Below are 20377 nucleotides of genomic sequence, written 5' to 3'. Positions count from 1 at the left end.
ACTAATAAATATAATGGATGTGAAAATGAGACTACAATTATTTTCAATTGAACTGTTCACAGCATGCGCAATTCAACATCTGAATTCTTTTTTTTTAACAATAAAATATCTCAAACCACACTGTGAGACTCTTCCTGAGAAAAGGATTGACAAAATCTTCAGGAAGGTAAGAAGGCTTTGAGGCTACTTCCTTGAGGTTACTTGCTCTTCCACAACACTCAGCAGATTTGTGATTTCTACTCTTGCAGTTTCCATTCCTTTGTTCTTTTCAATCCCTTGCATTTTACAGGCAAGTTAAATAGCTGGAAAAATCTATGACTTTTTAAGCTGTCTTCTCATCCTCTTTTTACAGATATAGAATTGCATGACAGTTTGGGCTGGAAGTGACCTTACAGGTCACTCAGTTGACCTTAAAGACTGCTCACCATGGGCAGGGACACCTTCCACTAGACTAGACTGCTTGAAGTCCCATCCAACCTTGCAATGAGAATAGGGAGAATAGGAAGAATAGGGAATAATGTCCCTTGACATCTTCCTCTGCAGAGCTGAAAGGAATCGTTTATGCTCAAGACAGTCCCTCCAAATACAGTTTAATGAATGCGACAGCAGCCATGCTGTGAAGCAGTACTCATGCTGCATGGGCTGAGGGAATTCTGTGAGTAGGTGAGTGGCTGGGCTGACCCCAGCCCTTGCCTTTGCGCCCTGAAGTGGCAGCGAGCTTGAATGAGAAGCACTGTTGCTCTCCTTAGATTCCCTGTAGGCACATGACACTCAACATAGAGACTTGAAAAATCTCTCAGGATAACTCACCATGACAACGAGCCTGCAAGTGCCGTGTGAACCAGTGCATGAATCTGAGCACTCTATATGGAGGCAAAAAGTTTGTGACAAACAGTGAGCTCAAAGTAGTGATGGAAAAAGAAAGAGATGCATGTTCTTCTTCTCAAGGAGTAGCAAGTGTTGTTCAAATTAAGCCAGTTCTGCAGCCTTGTTGCTCTGGAGCATACCAGGGAACAGAGTAGTTCCTGATTTAATTCAGAGGTTCTTAGACCTTTTGGTTCCTGGTCCAAATTCTCCACATATGCTACAAATATGCCAGTCTGTATCTTTGCCCCTGATCTTCTACTGAGGTGACTTGGAATTAAACCCAAATGAGGACTGAACAGACACTGAAAGCAGAGACATGCATGCTACAATGACTTACAAAGTGTACTCTTTCAGAAGGGAGAATGGTTCTGTGTGTAGGAAGAAACTTGTTTACAATCACAGTTTTCTACAAGACTGAGCAAGCCACTTTACTTTCTCAGTTCTGTCAGAAAATATGGGGAAATAAGGCAACTACCTCCCTTTTGTCCTTTGTTTCTAAATTAGAATCGGAGAGTATGAAGAGTTGCACTATTTTCTGCTATACTGCTTTTACAGTACTGGAGTAAGACGTGTCTTTAGGGGTCTTTAATCATCACAATATAACAAATAGCAAACCGCAATAATATTTCCTTTAACTTGGTCAGTTTTCTTTATGGCTCTGAGGAAGTACCCCAGGATTCTTGAAGGCTGACTGACTTGGAACAGCTGGTAAATATAATTAAAGCCCTCAGCTATGGCTTCTGTGTCCTTAAGGCTGAGGCATTAGCAGAGGAGCACCTCTGCTGAGCACGCATCCCTTGCCATGAGGCACCAGGAGGTCATTTGCGCTGGGGCATGTGCAATGACCACAGCTCCCCCTCTGCACCCCCTGTCCCTCTAAAACCCAAGACTACAACAGTCTTCTGCCTCTATCTGATGCTGGAAGGGCATGTTTTTATAACTCCTCAGTTCTGATCATAATTTAACTAGACATAGTGCATATAGTCATAAATCCACATTGATGCCAGAGTTCACCAAGTCTTTTACTATTGGTAGACTTCCCCCCCCCCCCCCCCCCCTTTGTATAATCCTTTGTGGCCTTTGTTTCTTGCTTAATGATGATTCATTTTACATGCTTATGGTACTATTTACATTTCCCCTTCTCGGTTCATTTCACAGCATTCACCTCTAATGAGCCAGTCAATATAGCACACTTTGATTTTTAAAAAGCTTCCAAAACAGCTTCCTCACCAAATGCTTCTAAAGAAACTGCATGCATTGAATAAGAGAGGAAGTCCTTTGAGGCATAAGTGACTGAGGAAAGCTGGGGGGAAGGGTGGGAAAACAGTGAGAAGGAAAAGGTATTTTTTGTGAAGGCTCTTACTAAGAAGATTTAGTGACATAAGTGGCCTACCTCAAGCTGTGATATATTCCCTTCAGCATAGGTATAAGGGATTTGTGATTAATTAGAGGGTGAAAAGCTTACAAATATTTCAGCGGACTAAAGTCTTCATAAAACAGACTGATGAGGTAATTAAATGGAAGATGAAATTTGATATCAGTAAGCATAAAGCGGTATCATTACATATGCATCAGAGATGGATAAAACCAGAAGTGCTTCAGCATTACATCATGCCATTGATCAATAATTTTATAAAACTATTTGGGGCCAGGAGGTTGACAGGCTAAATTTTACGTCTTCTATCAAAGGTATATTTTGAAATATTTTTGTCCTTAGTGATGACCCTGTAATTGTAACCCTACTGACATAATTGTGTCTACTTTAATAGAAGACCCTACTCAAATTAGCTGTAACTTTATATTAAACTTTTTTTCATTTTGTATCTGATGATCAGAGTAAGTATCAAATATTTTGTGCATTAATCAGAAAGGTTTTTTTTTAAAAAAGTTGTTTATTTTAAAATAAAATTACCATACAACTTCTTGGTTTCCTGTTAAATTGGAAGGATATTTAGAGGAAAACATTACTTAAAGAAATCAGAAGTCAGGGGGGCTGTTCCTCTTGGCTGGAACATCTGGGAAACCAAGGGGTTTTTTAGCTTTTTCTGCAAAAGAAGGCTCCAGATCCTCTTAAACAGGCAGTGACTGCCTCAGATCTGAGGTAGCTTTGCAACAGGAGGAAAAAAGTAATAAAGGAATAGGAATGTTTGAAAATTCATGGCTAATCTTATGTTTTTCTTATGTTTTTCTGCTACATTTCCAGAACCCCATGCCTAATCACTAAACACTATGTATTTGAAAATGAAGTGTACATTATACTTCTTTAAGAAGATACAATGCATCCTTGTGATTAGCTTTTTCTGCTAATTACCTTCTGCACTGCACCTCAGAAGAGTTCATTGGTAACTCAGAATTACTGTGGCAAAGTCTGATTATACTTGTTTTTGTGGTATTAGAGCACAAAACTCCATGCTAATACACTTCTCCCTAACATTTCTACTTTCATAGTGGATTACAATAAACTCCAGTTGGATAATTTTCTTTGTAATCATTGTAACTCCCCTGACTTAAGAGATACTTGAATCTTCTTCCCCTTCCCTACTTGGACATGGATACAGAACATGAATGTTTTAGGCTAATGAACACTAGGAAGAAGTTGTTTATGGAGATTTAAAACTGTATCTCTTCCATTCATAATTAGTCACTAGTTCTCAGACAGATTTCTTATGAATGAACCAGAAGAGAGAAAAAAAATATGTTCAGAAAAGTTTCAGGTAACAAATAACCAGTGCAGATGAACTATTCATGTATTTAAAATTAAGGAGTTAATCTTACTGTATTGGAATTTTAAGAGAAGAATGGTGTGAAAGAATAGGAGAAACACCAGCCCTGTCCTTCAGAAAGTGGCTGAAAGTGAGTTATTTGAGGTCACTCTTACCTACAACACCCAATAAGACCTTTTAAAGTTACATCAATAAAAATTTATGGGAGGGAATATATTCTAAGGAGGATAGCTTGAAATTTTGAATTTAACCAAGGCATCACAGTATTGTTTGAAAATAAACCAGATTCCAAGTTTTGCAACCAGTATTTTCTTAAGCACCTTTCCATGTTCATAGAATTCTAAGGATGAAGCTTTGATATATTTTCAAGAGTAGCTTTTAATGAATTGCCCTTATAATTTATTTTTAAATAAGATACAGGGCAGGAATTTTTATTGCTGCTGTATCAAAACCTCCCATCAACCCTAATGGAAAACCTGTGTATACATTGACTTTTTGCTGCAGACAGCAATTCTAAGATGAACTGCTAAGTGAGGGATGGAGAGGACAGGAAAAATAACTGGAAGATTTATAGATACTGGAGGTCATCTATGTGCATAGGCCTTACATCTTTGCCAATTAGATCCTCTTGATTTTCCACAATCCCCCAGGGAGCTATACCAATGGTGCAGATCTTCCCTCGAGATTTTGAGGCATGATCTTTCAGGGCGTCTCCAACATGCCGAATGACCCCTGGTAAAGAAAGAGCATAAAACAGAAATTCATAATTATGTCCTTTCTGTTCATTACCATATGGATTTTGTATAGACTAGTTTTTTTAGGGAATACCTGTGCCTATCCTTACAATTAAGTAAAACTATGAATACAGTCCTATTTCTTATTATTAATTTCCATGAATCCATTTTATTGAATCCATTTTATTGAATCCAAAAATTACTAAATGAAGTAATAGTAGCAGCTTTAGACAGAAGAATGGAAATGCTGACTGTTCACTGTCACTTATTTATCTGCACTTGTGCTCACATGTGCATGCAAGCATTTGTGTATTTCCAGGCACAGAAAGAAGCATAGGAATTAATTGTGGTCTCCGCCTCCCACCCCCCAACTCCCTCAGAAGTGCAGCTCATACACAAATGCTCCCAATCAAGGATGGAAATGTGAAAACATCATTATGCTACTCTGTGATGAAGCTATTTTGTCACTCTTTCCAAACAAACTCTGTCACTTGAGATAGCTTCCAGCAGAGTACTAGTACCCCACCCTGGGAATCAGTGAGAAAACAGAAATTAGCACAGAGAGAATGGCTGCTTCCCAGCATTCTTCCAAGGGCTGCTTGCTTGCCCTACACCAGCTTTGGCAGTGTTTCAGTGGTATCTCTGTGCAAAGGACAAGTGTCATTTCTCCATTCATTTAATAAAATAATATTTTAATTTATTAATTTAAATATTTTAATTATTAATTTAATCTGTCTATTAACAACTATTTTTAGGATGTGGCTGCACTGAAGCAGACCTGTGGGTTTGCTGCAAATATTACCTGATTCTCAGTTGCTGAGTTTCCATATTGTTTAAATTTCATGATTTCAAGATGACTGGATAGAAATTACAGTCACACAATTGTTATGATTTTGGTTTTAGTTTTCTGAACTGTAAATGACTATAAATGTAAGAAAACTCCCCACAACCTAACAGATCCTCTGAGTCCTTGAGTCTAGTATTCCTCCTGTGGTGGAAGGTTAAAAAAACCCCAACACTGTATCTGCCATCAGCTATGAATTAAGCAGTGATCCAACAGCCTAAAGGATTTTAAACAGAAAATCTATCCAGACTGCAAAAATTTCTCTTGTTTAGAATAAACAACTTTCAGCATGACATGAATTTTCAGAACAACAGTCTTGGTTATAGCCAGGTATGCTCTGTCTCTCCCACATCACTGATTCTCAGTCTAGCAGCAGTATTTCAGGACATTTCAGTTATAATTTTCCATAAGAGAAACTCAATTTTAATATTCATCTTCAACAAAAGAGACTGTACCGAGAAATTCTCAGTTTTTATGATTTCACAAATAATTTTCAGCTATGCAGTTTGAAAACCTAGTCCTAGAGCAATCAACTGCTTTCCTCCAGATATTAAAGAAACAAGAGATTATTGATATTGCAAAATTTATTTTTGAATTGTTTGTTTTTAAAACAGCAGAGAGCCACTTGAACTATATTGTTTTGTCTAAGAAAAACAGCCCTTTTCAACAGCATTTATGATGACTTTCCCGGTTCATTTGTATTGTTCTGGCATTTGCGAATATGAGGATTTGAAAAATGGTAGGAAGCAGTTGTGCATTTGCTAAGTACAAGTGTTATCGTTCGTCCTTTAAAAAAAAAAATGTATTTTGATTTCTACAGTTGCTCTGGTAATCAACTGTATTAAGTGTACAACATGTACATTCTTCTGATGTAATTTTAATACAAAACTTACATCTGTCTTTGCCATCATCAGGACGAGAGTATCTGACAACTAATATTATTACCACCAGAGTGCACAGATCAACATTAACCTGATTTTATTCTTTATTTTGAAGAGATGTGGGGCATATTACATTTCTGTCTATTTATCTAACACTCCAAAAACTATGCCTCTTTGCTTTCTTCAGGCACCAAGCCTGCCAGAGTTCAAAAAATCTTTGGACAACATTCACAGACACGTGGTGTGATTTCTGGGGATGTCCTGTGCAGGGCCAGGAGCTGGACTCTTTGAACCTTGTGGGTTGCTTCCAACTCAACATATTCTATGATTCTGTGCTACTTGTATCTTGGAATCTCTGCTGGTCAAGATGGCCCTGAGAACATTAAAAGTCTCTTTTCCCAGTCTGGCAGTTGAAGAAGGAGTCAGGATTCTTCTGTTCTGGTTTTCAAGGTTGTTTATTTTCTCTTATCTAGTACATTCTTTCTCTGACCCACTGAGGTCCGTTCAGCAGGTCAGCCCAAGGCACACTGTCCACCCTCAGGGTGGTGGTATCTTTTTATACTAAAAACTATGTGTACTTTATTTACAATTATTTTCCATTACCTATCACCTATGTTAGACAGTCCATATCTACTCTAAACCAATCCAAAAGTGCCACCATCACAGCAGAAGATGGAGGCCAAGAAGAAGAAGGAGAAAGACTGGACATGCCCAGATTCCTCCATCTTGCCTCCCCGAACCCCCATTATACAAACCCCAAAATTCTACTTTTCACCCTATGACAAACTAACTATCATTCTACCTAAACTTTCATGGCTTTCAGATCCTCATATAAGGTTGGTAATTTTTTCCACGGATCAAAAACAAAGGCACAGGGGTCTTGGGCTCTGTGCCAAGGTCTCTGAGCCCTCTGACTGCAACTCAAGCCATGCAGGGCGGCCAGCGGGATGTATTGCTGCTGTGATAAATCTAAGTACTGTTTTAAATTTGATGTGCTTTGAAAACCAAGTCCAAGACTTCTACTAAACATATATATTCAAACATGCAGGAGTTGATCCACCATGCACTAAAATTAACACACAATAGAATGATTACATTGTTTTTCAGAGACGGTAAGAAGATACACTCTTACTAAAGTAAAAAATTAGAGCTTTGTTACTGCAGCAAATGAGAATGACATAAGAATTTACAAATTTGTGTCTAGCTCAAAACTTTTTGCAATTCTCTGTAGCAGAACTTTTTTAACTTTTCCCTGAATCTCTCCGCCTTTCTGCCTCCTTCAGGGAGGGTAACTGAGATGTCAATGCCAGAATTTTTTGTCTAGGGACCTACGTTTTGCAGCTTATTCCCAAAGTGTACATGCTGTCTGCTAGCAGAGCTGGGCCAGCTGCTGTCTTGGGTCCCTAGGACACCTGTTTGGTGTATCACAGATGCTCTTTGACTAGAAATGGTAGATACTGCTCTTGATGAAAATGTAATAGCAAAACATTAGGTTGAGCTCTCTATAAGTAAGGAAGATGTTTCCCACCACATCCAAAAACCAGAATTCTTTTCCTTTAATACTTTGGATCACCTGATTGAGTAAAATAAAGGTCCTTTCTGGATGAAAGCATTTTCAGTTTTGTGTAATAAGAGTTGGACTTCTTTGACTAGTAGTCCTTCCCTGCAGCTCACAGCTGACCTTATAAATTCTTCCTTGGTGATATACTAATACAATTGCCTTGCAGGAGGTTTTATTTTCTTCTCCAAAGTGGGCTTTTCATATGTTAGCAAACCTTTTATGCTGTTTTATACCAGCTGCCAGGTTGGTATGAACTTTGCATTTTCTTGTTTTCACATAGTACAGAAATTACTAATAAAATAAAACATAGAACAGCTTTCTAATCTCATAATTCCTACTTTTTCCCCTTTTTTTTTTGTGATGAAGTCTCGTAGATGCCACTGTGCTTTTATTTCAATGTTGCTCTTACCTGTGTTTACTCCTCCAGTGAATATCCATGCTCCAGTAGTCATTGCAGCCTTAATAAGTCCTTTTCCAAAGACTTGTTTGAGTTTTGGCTGAAGCTCAAAATTCTGAAGGCCCCCGTGCACGGAGATGAGAAGTTTGGGGAGCTCAAGTTGCCACTCTTTGGTCATCAGATGCAGAAGAAGGTCAGGCTTTGTGTCAAAAGACACACGTACATACTGCAGGAACAAGGACAACAGTAGAGAGTAGAGAAAAGAAGGGTGGTTATAACCGTTGGTTTTTAATGTATATTATCTGTGCCCAATAGATCACTTTTTTTGATGACAAAACCGATAAGTATTTGCTAACCCGATGATTAGCTTCCTAGATGAGAAGCTAGGAATAATGGAACACTTGCACTTCAAAGGCTGGATAATTTTCTTTATTTAGGAAATTAGGAAATGAATTGTTTCAAAATCCTTAGCAATGCTTGAAAGATTAATGTCTTCAATTTATAAATGCAAAAACTGGACAAAAATGTAAGAGGTCTGCCAAAGGTCACCTAGGTAGTCAGGGTCACAACTGTGTATTTACTTGTACATAATTTTCAACTTACTGAAGTCAAACCATGAAAAGGTAAGAAATAACAGATAAAAACCCAGTTCTTCAAGCACATATAGGTTTAAACTGAGGAAAACTACCAAACTGATACTTTCCAGATGAAAGAATGCTAACTATGTACAATTTTATGATCTTGCCTTAGAAAACTCTAGATCCTAAAAGGGCTGTGAAACAAATTCATGCATTTCCAGTTGCTGGCCCTTCTGTGCTACACATGCAGCAGTTTGTGCCAGGGGAGATCATACCCATCTGTGTGTGCTCAAAGATAACAACTGTATTCAAAATTCTTACAGCACTACCATGTCACACAAATACATGCCTCTCTCCATTACAGGCCTTTCTCCTTCTCTTTCTGTTGCTGTTTCACAAAACCTGTGACAGGGCATGTGATAATTTTTTCATTTCTAGTTACATAGCAGAAAGAGGAAAAAAATCTTTCTATAGCTGCTAAGATCTGGAAGGACCCTCTTAATAAAATAAAATAGGTAGCGGAAACCACTCACTCGTCTGTGAAACTTCTGATTGAATCAACACCTGTAGAGCAGCCTTTCCCTTGATGGGTTGTCAGCACAGGCATCAGGTGCATGCCTTTGCCTTCAGCCTGAGGAATAATTAGTCCTAATATGTTTATTGTAACATGCTAGGTAGTATAATATCCATACACATTAAGTAATAATTTTATCCCTTTTTGACACATCTAATCAGTATTTCTTGCCAAAAGTTTGCTATCTTTAAGCAATAAAAATAAAAAAAATAATAAAAACCATATGATAATAAAGTGGTTTCCTTTCTAGTTGAGTAAGAAATAAAGACCTGACATTTTCCAGAGGAAATTGCTAATAAAGAGGATTTTTTACAAGAATGGGTTGTTGCACAGTAAACATCTACTGCTAACATTTCTGGAAGTAGAAGCCTGTTTGCACAATTAGTTGGTGGGGGCACAGCCAAACCAAAAGCTGAGTAAGAACTTGGGAATGTACGTTCACCCCAGTGCATCAGTAATGTTCTCTGCAGCAGCCAGGCAAACTCACAACATCTACTGGACATAAAAAACACTGTTTTCATGCCTGTCAAGTTCATTAACATAGATGAACTGCCTCCTCAGTAGCTACTCAGTCAATTTCCAGTGTGAGATAAAATCTTGTATGGCACCTGATCCCACTGACTAAATAGAAACATTAAAAGTTTTTAAATTGGGATTCGAGGGTTGTCAAAGTTTTAACACACCAGAGGGTGTGAAATAAGAAGAACGATCCTTTTTTTCCCCTTTTTCATGTCTTAAAATAGATCTGAGGCTGCAAAGGGCACCTGGAAGCATTCACAGACAACATCCTTCATGAGGCCTACATGAAAACTCTGTTGGTCAAGCTATGGAGCCTTTGGTTTGGAATCACTGGTACCTTACTCTGCTTTGTGGTGAAGACAGACTGCAAGTCTTCAGAAGATAATTAAGGTGAATTCATACTGGCAGTGACCATACATTGAAAATATGCTGAAAACATGCCATTCCATCATCTGGGATGACGCTAAGATGAAGGCACAAATGGCATCAGATGTTTATTATCTAACCTGGACAGTGACTACTTTTTTCTTTGTTTTTTTATTCTTTTGATTTTATTAAAAATACCTCAGAATGTGTGATTTCACTGGCCTTACCTTTTAAAGTCTATGTATTACTCTCCTTATACATGAAGACCTTTGAATTCCAATAAATATAAATCTATAAAGTGATTAAGAAAGCAGCATTTTCTTGCATTTATTTGAAATGTAGCCAACTTGTATTAGAGCCAACTGCTTTCTTTTTATACTGCAGGAAAAACCCCTTTATACTTAGTATAATTTTACTTTACAAAGTGGAAATTTAAGGAAAAATAATTATCTAAGGTTCCTTCATGTAAATTAAAATTGAAATCAAGTGAGAAAAGATTTAGTGGTTTAGAAGTTTTTGGCAAGGATGCCAAACATGATTTTTCATTTGTGCATAGCATTCAATTTTTATGGCTATTTGAATAATTTTTGCTCTTAGAGAGGCAATTTTTAGTTTGGCATACTTGAATTTACTCTTTTGCCATTACTTAATGTGTTAGCTAGTAACTTGAAGAGAATTCTTCTGTCCTATTTTTAACAGTTTACATTAAGTTATAAATCACACCTTTAAGGCCACTTTAGCCTGTAACAAAAACTCATATCTTCCAATCTTGTAATAGAATATTTATCCCTATCAGTTTTTGCTTAGAATGTTAAGGAGTATTTATTTTGTTTCTGAATTCTCCTGCTATAGCCTCTGGAGGCAGATACAAAATTTGAATCTAAGCCAAACCACTATGCTGTTATGCTATGAAATTCCATGCCTGGGGTATCTGTCAGCTGTAGAAATTACCAGTTTTAATGGGAAATGATTTAGCCCTTTCTTTATGGGAGAAGTATATGGATAGGATGCGAAAAGTATAGGGATAGGATGCAAGAATTCTGTTTTTATGTGTCGGCAAAGCAGGGCAAGTTAGGAAGCAGAAGTACAGTTCTGAATCACAAAACCTACAGACTGACCTGACTGGCATCAACTGCCAGAATGTGAAAGGACAAAGCATCAACCTCAAGCTGCAATGCCCATTTCATCCCAGACCAGCATAGTGGTAGTCAACAAGAGTGCATTTGTTGTTTCACATTTTTTGTCAAGTGTTCTCTAAAACAAATCTATGCCCACCATCAGTCAAACAGCCAGACATTTCCAAGTTCGACTCCAGGGCCCCAGGGCAAAAGTCAAAGTTCCTGAGAAACAGAATAACTACTCTATTACTTAAGCACAGCTGTCTCATTAAAGTACTTGGGGAATGATTGCAGATGAGAGTGTCAGTGAATAAATTAAAGAGACTCAGAATTTTGATGTATTTCTGAAAGTAAATCTATTCAGACAACATTTGTGATCTGCATTCTAACATTGCTCCTGTGTTTCTTTTTGGTAACTTATTTAAGTTTCTATCACTACAGATATGTCTTCAAATTAAAGACTGGTTGCCCCAAAAGCATGATCCTCACAAAAAAAAAAAAAAAAAAAAAAAAAAAAAAAAAAAAAAAAAAAAGTAATTCTCACTTTATTAGACAAAACCCCTGTTACTTAGACTGAAACCAGATTGGTTCTCTATCAATGATTTAAATGGGCTTTGGATAAAGGTTTCTCTGTGTTATTTCCCCTTTTTGTCCATGTAGAACACCATCTTTTAAATTCTGTAAATATTTTTTAAGAAGTAATTTACTATGACAGAAACAATGTTTGCTGCCTTTTCATGGTTTATGCAAGTTATATGATTATCTTTATTTTCCTCTCAAAAGCCCTGATGACTTTTGGCATCCTTTTTATACAGTTTTTATAAAACTCAATGCATTTTTAACCAAGAAAAATACCTTTTTCTGTGACTGACTTCCAAATAATAAAATTTTAAGGATCTGAATATTAACAACTTCATCTAAGTAACTGTTAATATTCATTGAAATTCTACTGTTGTTCTTTCATGTTTCCTTACACCATAAGAAAAGTTAAGCAGATAACACTGAAGTAAACTTCCTTTCTTTTGCAGCTGCAAACTTATTTTAGGATTTTACTCTGCATATGAAATGTATCATTGAAATGCATTCAGTGAGGAGGAATCTATTTAACTCACCAAAGGCTTTTCAAACAACCATCTTCCATTTAACCCTGAAAAACCATGATGAAAGAAATTTTATTTCTTCAAAGAGCAATCCTTTAAAGAAGTTTATAGACAATCCAGGCCCAGCAGTTAATGAGAGAATGAGTGTGTGTGTGTGTGTGTGTGTGTGTGTGTGTGTGTGTGTGTGTGGGTATAAAGGCATATAGTGTATTAAAAAAATGGGTTTAGTTTGCTCAAAAGCGCAGTGCACAATGCATCTCAGAAAGATTGTCTTAATTGGTACACTAATGAACAGAACACATTTTCAAATTTTTCAGAATACTGCTCTTAATTGGAATGGAATCACTCACATGAGTTTGATAATTGCTCTCTGATTTAATAAAATGCTAATATAAAGTTGGATTAAGCGTGTTACTTCTTAAACAGCAAAGAGCTGACTAGTGTAAGCAGATAATATTTTATTAGTTTTCCTGCATTTTTCTCAATTTTATTTACAAAACCTATTAATAAAATTTATGTACATCCACATGCCTCTCACATTTTTTTACAGTTGTTAAATTTGAAAATCTGCTATTAAATAAATTAATTGCAGACAAGCAAAATTTTTAATTGCATTTCTTACATACTAATAGAATGAGTCACTTGTAAAGAAAATATGAGATTGACAGAGATCTAAATACCACAGTCTTGTTGCAGGATCATCTGTAGTTGCATGAAATTGAAGGAAAGGCCTTTTTAGTAATTGATCTTGTTAAACAGTGTTACCTAATCTCAGCTATGTGTTTCTATGTAATATCCTGCACAAATTATTAAGCTATTTGTATGATTGATTTAAGGAGGATAGTGCAGTGTAAGAATCCGTGTCTGACAAGCTGTTCGGGTCCAATCCAGCCAGCTATGGACCCCAGCCCACACGATCTTACATGGACAAAAGGCAAAGGACGAGAAGAGCTCTTCTCCTGGTGGGGACTAAGTCATAAATTTATTTCCTTGATAGGAGACATCAGATCATGCAGGTGACCCCCCAGATGAAAAAGAGGCAGTGACCTCCTCTGGCGGGCATTTTGAGCTGAGGGGAAGGGGGGTGGAGGACGGGGGCCACAGCCAGTGGGATACAAGTGAGTTTGGGCGAGGGGAGGGGCAAACCGGGGAGAGAACACCACACTGACATCGGGGAAAGGGGAAGACCATGTGGTGATAGGATACAACATGTCAACAATGCATATTACCAAACACCCAGTGCAAACAACTAAATAACTATTTAGTGCAATACAACAATGCAGCTGCACTGAAGATACTTCACTACTCCATGGCATTAGCAAAAGTCATTCTGTTTGGGAATTTTTGTTCCATGTGGCTGTGGAAATGAAATTAATGGCCCAGTCAGTTCTAATTACAACATGTAAACCTGTATCTTTGCTGTTTTGTTCCAAATCCATGTGTTCTGTAAGAATTTCAGTATCATTTTCATTTCCATAGCTAAAGATTTGTTTGTTGTCTGGTGGAAACTGATATATTAATGTATCATGAAAAGTATAATTACACTTAGTATATATTTTGTATTAAAGTATAATTCTGTTACTTATCTGTTAAGTTTTACATTGAACTTGACTGTTCCATTAATTGACTCCTGGTTTCCCCATTATAAATCTAAGGTTATGGTTCCTATAAACAAATTCCACCTAATTCTTTGAAGTCCAATTCCGAACAATTTACCAATTTTGCTGTAAGCAGAGACCAAGAAAATACTTCTTAGTTTGAAGTTTCCCTTGCTTAGTAATTTTTACGTGTGGGCATCCATTTCAGGAAATAAAATAGGGAATAGGTGGAAAATTTAATGCCAATTTTTTCCTTTGAAGATTTCTTTGATTTGGTCAGCTTGCCAAATCTTGCTACTTTGTAAGGTGACTTTATTAGCCAATAGGTACAATATAAACTTACCCTGATTGGCAGCAAAAACCAGCTTACATGCTATAGCATTATTTGATAGCCAGTACCTAGAAAATTACTAACACATTTTTAGAGAGGAATATATCTCTCATGTTTTCTCCCCTTTATCTTTCTTCCCTTATCCACACTGATCAGATTCTCTGCAATGGTTTGAAAATATACAGCTGAACAAAAATATTTCCAGGAGCTACTATGTACTTACTCCTTTTTTTTCAAGCCTTATTTTATCAATAAATCTCCTTTTTCCCTCTTCTTATGAAAAAGTTGGTGGGTTCCTTTGATTGAGCAAATTCTTGGCTTCCACAGAAACCACGGATTTGTTAAATTTTATTATTTGTTAAATTTTATTAGTACCCAGTAAATTAAAAGATAGGAGTTTACCTTTCTATTAATAAAACTGCAACAAGTAGTTAGGCAGCTTTTTGACCATATTCTACCTTAAAATAATGTTTGGGTATGGATATATAAACACAAGGACATCTTCAAGCTGCTTCTGTGACAAACACATTATAACAAAATTCTTTTATCTGTTTCCATTTAAATTGTTATGCAAGCCTCCTAATTTGTGTTTTGGTCTTATAAAAGGCATTTTTCTCACTGCTGGTAAGCAGTCACAAAACTCATTTGAGAGATATTTACTGGATTGTTTAATTTGAAGCACTTTTCCCACCAGTGGAATAATCAAATTTCTGGAGATTTTATAGTTGGTGTTTTTTTGTTGATTTTTTTTTTTAATGAATAGAGAATGTGTTTTATTCCCATGTTTTGGATGGGCTTTAATGATTACAAATAGATGGCATGTGCAGCTTCTTGATTCTAGTCTGACGAAATAAATCTGGAGAGTTTCCAGCAATAAATGCATTGTCTTTATCCCTAAGTTTTAACTTGTTATCTAGTTTTCTGAGAGTTTAAGTCCCTTTTTTCATTCTCTTTTTTATTTTTTCTAAATTGTTCATTATTTCACTCCTGACTGCGCTCTGTGACAATATTTTTCTTTCCTTTATGCTGACTTCCAGTTTTATCTCCACAGTTGCACTTCAATTGTACATCTTTGAGCACACAGCATGAATCTTAGAGCGTGTCCTGTCTCTATTCCAGGACATCAGAATCCCAGGAAAGATGAGAAATCCTCTAAGAGAATTGGTGTCAACAGCTTCCCTAAAACCTTCATGATTTCTTGGCTCCACAAGACTACTTATGTCTGGGTAGGACTGTTTATTGCCTTATAGCAATCTTCAAGGACATCACTGAAGAAGCTCTTACCACTTCTCATGAAACTGATCCAATGCAAAGAATCCATATATCATTAATAACATTCATTACTGTGTCTTCGGACCTCAGGCCTTGCAAATTTTTAGGTGATTGGTTATTAATTCAGCATATGATGTCTATGATACTCTCAGAGAAATTACCTAATTTTCTGTTTCTTGGTGCAGCAGTGCTTACTAGCTTCTATCACACAAGCAATCCATCTGCACAAACAGAACCATCCACTTGAGAAGTTATTCCAACTCCAGCACTTCTGTACACATCTGAGGAAAATTCTTTGCCCTCGCTAGCATAATACCTGAGATTTTCACTGTCTCTAGTCTCTCTTTTGTGACAGATCTGAGTCACCTGTTGGGAAGAATTCATGCACAGAAAACAGTACTGGAATGCTGGGCAGGTTATTCTGCGAAGTGCCCAGGAGTTCAGCTTCTGCCCTCACTGCCAAAGCAGTGTATTGGCCATGAAGTCCTAGGCACATACTCCTCTGTCATTCCCAAAGATCCAACTTCTGCAGTTTAGATAGAGCCAGAGAGATTGTTCCTTTCATGTAATAGTACATAGAAGAGTTTCACTCATGAGTTAGTGTGTGTGCTAGAAACGTTTCTCCAAGTTAGTGGAACAAAGCCTCCAGATCAATGCACTTTGGTACCGCACAACAGGGAAGGAGTAACTTCTTGATTAAGGGATTTTGTAGTTCCTAGATTAGACACTTCCTGGACCCTCTTATTTCACTGAAATATGAACCGTAAGTCTAACTGGTCTATCTTCCTGTACACGTCTGGAGGAATATTAATGGAAATCTGGTATGGTTAAAATCTGTCAGCTTTGCAGACACAGCCAGCAATGGGAAATCATAGCTGAATTCTAAAATTCTTCAGAAAAAGAGTGATGAGTAGCCATTGGAATAAAATTAGGACAGCTGAACATTAATGTGCCTTCAGCTTTCATAAAGGTAGCTCCTCTGACACTGTGTTCCAGCTTTTACAGTTAATTTTGTTCACCCACTCTTTGGCACGTGATACATAAAAACATACATTCAGGTCGTACACTCAATAATACTTTAGCATGAAGTTAAGAAAGAACATTGTCCATTCTTTGTGAATGCTTACTTTTAGCTAGTAGCATTATTTATCTAAAAGAAAAACATGGTTACCATGGCTTTATTGGAGTGGCCTCCTCCTTGGAACTCAATGGTTCCAAAGGCGTCCGTCGGGCTGAGCTGTGTGTGCTTGCTGATGGACCACTTCTCTGACTGGATGTCATTGCGAGCAAGCCTTGTTTCATTTTTCTCATTCTGAGTAACGGAGGCGCTGGGAGGCTGTCCAACGTGTTGACCTGTTAGACGCCCACAGCAACACCTATCACATTAAACAAACAGAAAACCCGAGTCGTGTGCCTGTATAAACTGGACAGGGAAACAAACCACAAAAAAAACCCAACCCCTTTTCAGCTCTGCTGATTCCTTTCCTGAAGCCTTTATGTATGGAAGCAACAAAATACATATATTACCTTTTTTCCCCTTATGTCTTGTTTACTTTGGACTCTCCTGTATTTCAAAAAAATCATGCTTTGTTCTAAATATGTGCAAAATTAAATTAAAGAACAAGTAACATCGGGACAAGTAATCAGCTTTTGCATGGATTAGCAGAAATTTTAAATTGCTAGTTTAATGCATCTATTTGCTTTTGACAATGTTGTATGTCATGCATCCAATTTAGGTAAATATTCGGTGCATTGAATATTGAGCTAAGAAGATAAGGAAATTAAACACAGATGCTGACCCACCCTTGATTTACCTTTTTTCTTACGAAATAAGTTTTGAAATGTAAACAAATTGTTCCCATCATAATCCGTCACTCCAGATGTAATTCAAACACCTTCTGAACAAATAAGTTTACAAAATATTTATATCCAGATCCATTCTATGCATACATATATAGAGAAACTTATTTTTTAACCAACTTTCATTTTTCACACAAGTAACATGCAATTACCTATGGGGGTCTTTGGTGCTGGGTATGATATGGACACATTCTCTCTTGTAAAATGCTCTTTCTATCCATGATTTCTGTGCCTAAAAAAGAGAAAAGAAATACTTTGAGCTCTGTTTTCATATTATACACAACTTACAGTACAATGGTAGAAAAATTTTAAACAGAAGAGGAAATTTCACTGACTCTTCAGATAAACAGTGCATATTTTGTAGAGGGCAAACATTCCATTAGGACTATGTTTCTCTTCTAGAGCTAAGCACCCAACAGAAAGTTTTAATATTCTTTTCTTATTCACTAGCCAGATGATCTCTTTGCTATTACCATATTTTCCTAACAGAGTGTCCTAAATCAGGACACAGAGGAAGAAATCTCTGGAGAAAAATTAACTCAAACTCTTTCTGCATGGCAGAAAAACCCCTACACTTATTCACTAAAAACACCTCTGTTTCCATATCAGTGATACAACTAAGCCAGCTCTAATTAAAAAAAACTTACAACCAAACCAACAAAATTACCTGAAGCATTTTTACACAAGCACTGAGAGTGCTGTTTAACACAGAGGCAGAAACTACGGTTTCTATGTTGACCCCTTAAAAAAAAAAAAGAAAAAAAAAAGGAAAAAAAAATAGGAAGATCTGTTTTTGAAACAAGACACAAAAAATTTTAATACATTGAGTCCGATGATTGGGAGGTAGCTTCTAAAATAGTAGCTATGGTTGTTCATAACACTCAAGTTCTTCCATCACATATTCACATAAAAGCAGGAAATTTCCTGCAACATAGTCTTAATTGTCAGATAAACAAGAAATCTTTTCAAACAGAGAGATGGGTAGGAAAGAAAAAGGGAAAAGAGAAGAACAGACACAAAACATGACAGGAGAGAATTTCAGTCTGAAATATTTTTAACAATCTAGGAAATCCTCACTCCATAAGAGTTCTGGCAAGCTCTCTAAAACATTCACACACCCAGAACGCTATTATTTCATTTAATAAGATGAGTTGAAGCTGTCCTTTCAAAATTAATTTAAAACTGATTAACTTAAACATTTAAATAATAAATTTTCCCACTTAACTGCACAGCATAAACAGAGCTATAAACTGTGGACTATGACAAAATTATCTGAGAATTAAGTAATGCGAAATTAACTTAAAACAATTTAATGGAAATGTGAGCATTTTGCCTCTATGAAAGGACAACTTTTGAAATTGCCTATGTAACTAATTAATGTTACTTTTTACTATGCAAGGGTATATAAATAACACCTATATATTACTTTAACTAACTAATGTTGCATCACTAATGTTACCTTCTTGTCAACTCAATCTGTTGATCTGTATCCTGTTTTCCATGTTTAAAACCAGAACCCTCTGCTTCTGATACATATGAAAATTACTGTAAACTAAAGAAATTTCTTGGAGTGGGTGAATGTCACTAGCACAAACTATAAAATAACATCACAAGAATTTCTAGCTATGTCTACTACTTATCAGTCCCAGTATATAGAATTTATTCTTCTGCTTTTTACAGAAAAAAAAAATTCCTTGCTGGATCTAGTGGTTACTGGTGCTATTTAGTAATATTTTATCTTTAGTCTAGAGGCATTTTTATTTCAAAAATCTGCTGAAATTAATATTTTGTAGGACTAGCAGATACCTAGCATCACTTTTACAGTCAGAAAAAAAAAGTCTTAAATAAAACTGTATTTGACTGTTTTTTCTCTTGGTAGCAAAGAGAAGGTTGGGCAAGATATGGGTTTTTTTGAACAAAGTATCGTTAAATAGACATTCTGAAAGCTAAAAGAGTAATACTCACCTAAGAGAGACTGCCTTGAGATTTAATTTATTATAACTTCTAAATATCTTTTATTAAATGTATTACTCTTTTCATCATTTTCTGCAAACAATTTACCATAATGAATTTCCTGGCTACATAAAACTAATGTGTCTTTTCTAAAGGTGGTCACTAGCTAAATTTATCCCAAGTTCCAGTATGAAAAGGTGCCATAACAGATACTTCACTGAAATTTTTTCACTAGATATAAAAGCAAGCTTTCACAATCCAAGAAACTGACATTTAAAATTTGTTTTCCTACTCTTTCTCATATAGTTTTTGCAAGAGGAAAAGAAACACAGCTGCATTAAAAAAAAGTTAATAACAAAAATAATAATTTGTATTTGAATTTTCATCACACTTATTCAAAGGTAATATTGTAAAAATAATAATTGGGTTTAAAATCTCCTTTATTCACATCAGGAAAAGATACTTTCCAGCTTTTAGATCTCAAACAATGTACTCTCCAAACCAGCAAAGTTGTGATGACAAAATACGTGATTTTGTAATCTAATAATTCCTTGTCCTTCCAAATTTAAAAGAAAGCATCTGGTTACACTGCCCCATCCCAGTTATCTTTCTGCAACAGATATAATTTGCAAGGAACTATAATGCTCAGAGATATAATAAATGATACTACTTGCTGTAGAGTCTTCATAACAGAATAACTTCAGGAAATCTACATATTAATAACTAAACTGTCTGCATTAAACTCTTACTTATAATGCAAATTAGTACAGTAATAAAAAGTTTAGAAGGCTATAGCAAAGTATTTTCAAGACTAGTAGAGCAAGAAGCTTATCTTCTCTTTCTCTTCAAAGACTCCTTCAGTAATGGTTAATGAGACAATATAAAGTCCACAGTGAATTCATGAAGTACATGCCATACTTTAATTCAGTTTATTCATAGTTTAACTCTCCAGGTGAGTCTCTCTTTTTATTAACCTCGCTGCAAAATCCCACCAAGAACACTTTCTTTCTCTCTTTTCTTTACCTGAGTGCCAGGCTTGGCGCTGAAGGCTGCCCCGGAGCAAACCCTGCTGCCCACGTTTCGCCGCCGCTGGTCATTGCT

The 20377-nt window shown here is 36.4% G+C and overlaps 1 protein-coding gene across 15 annotated transcripts in view; it reads right to left on the bottom strand.

The window, feature by feature from the left end:
* The window catches only part of TRPM3 (transient receptor potential cation channel subfamily M member 3), a 416327-nt gene that overhangs the window by 119668 nt on the left and 276282 nt on the right, over positions 1 to 20377 (bottom strand). For all 15 annotated transcript variants that reach the window (XM_038125139.1, XM_038125133.1, XM_038125130.1 and 12 more), the window contains exons 2-5: positions 17476 to 17555; positions 16635 to 16839; positions 8020 to 8233; positions 4198 to 4322 (exon numbers count right to left, since the gene is read on the bottom strand). In XM_038125139.1, the coding sequence (XP_037981067.1) occupies positions 4198 to 4322; positions 8020 to 8233; positions 16635 to 16839; positions 17476 to 17555 (624 nt within the window). The remainder of the gene's footprint in view (positions 1 to 4197; positions 4323 to 8019; positions 8234 to 16634; positions 16840 to 17475; positions 17556 to 20377) is intronic.

Source organism: Motacilla alba, chromosome Z, assembly GCF_015832195.1.
Source record: "Motacilla alba alba isolate MOTALB_02 chromosome Z, Motacilla_alba_V1.0_pri, whole genome shotgun sequence".
NCBI lineage: Eukaryota > Metazoa > Chordata > Aves > Passeriformes > Motacillidae > Motacilla > Motacilla alba.
This window is presented reverse-complemented; position numbering and strand designations above follow the sequence as displayed.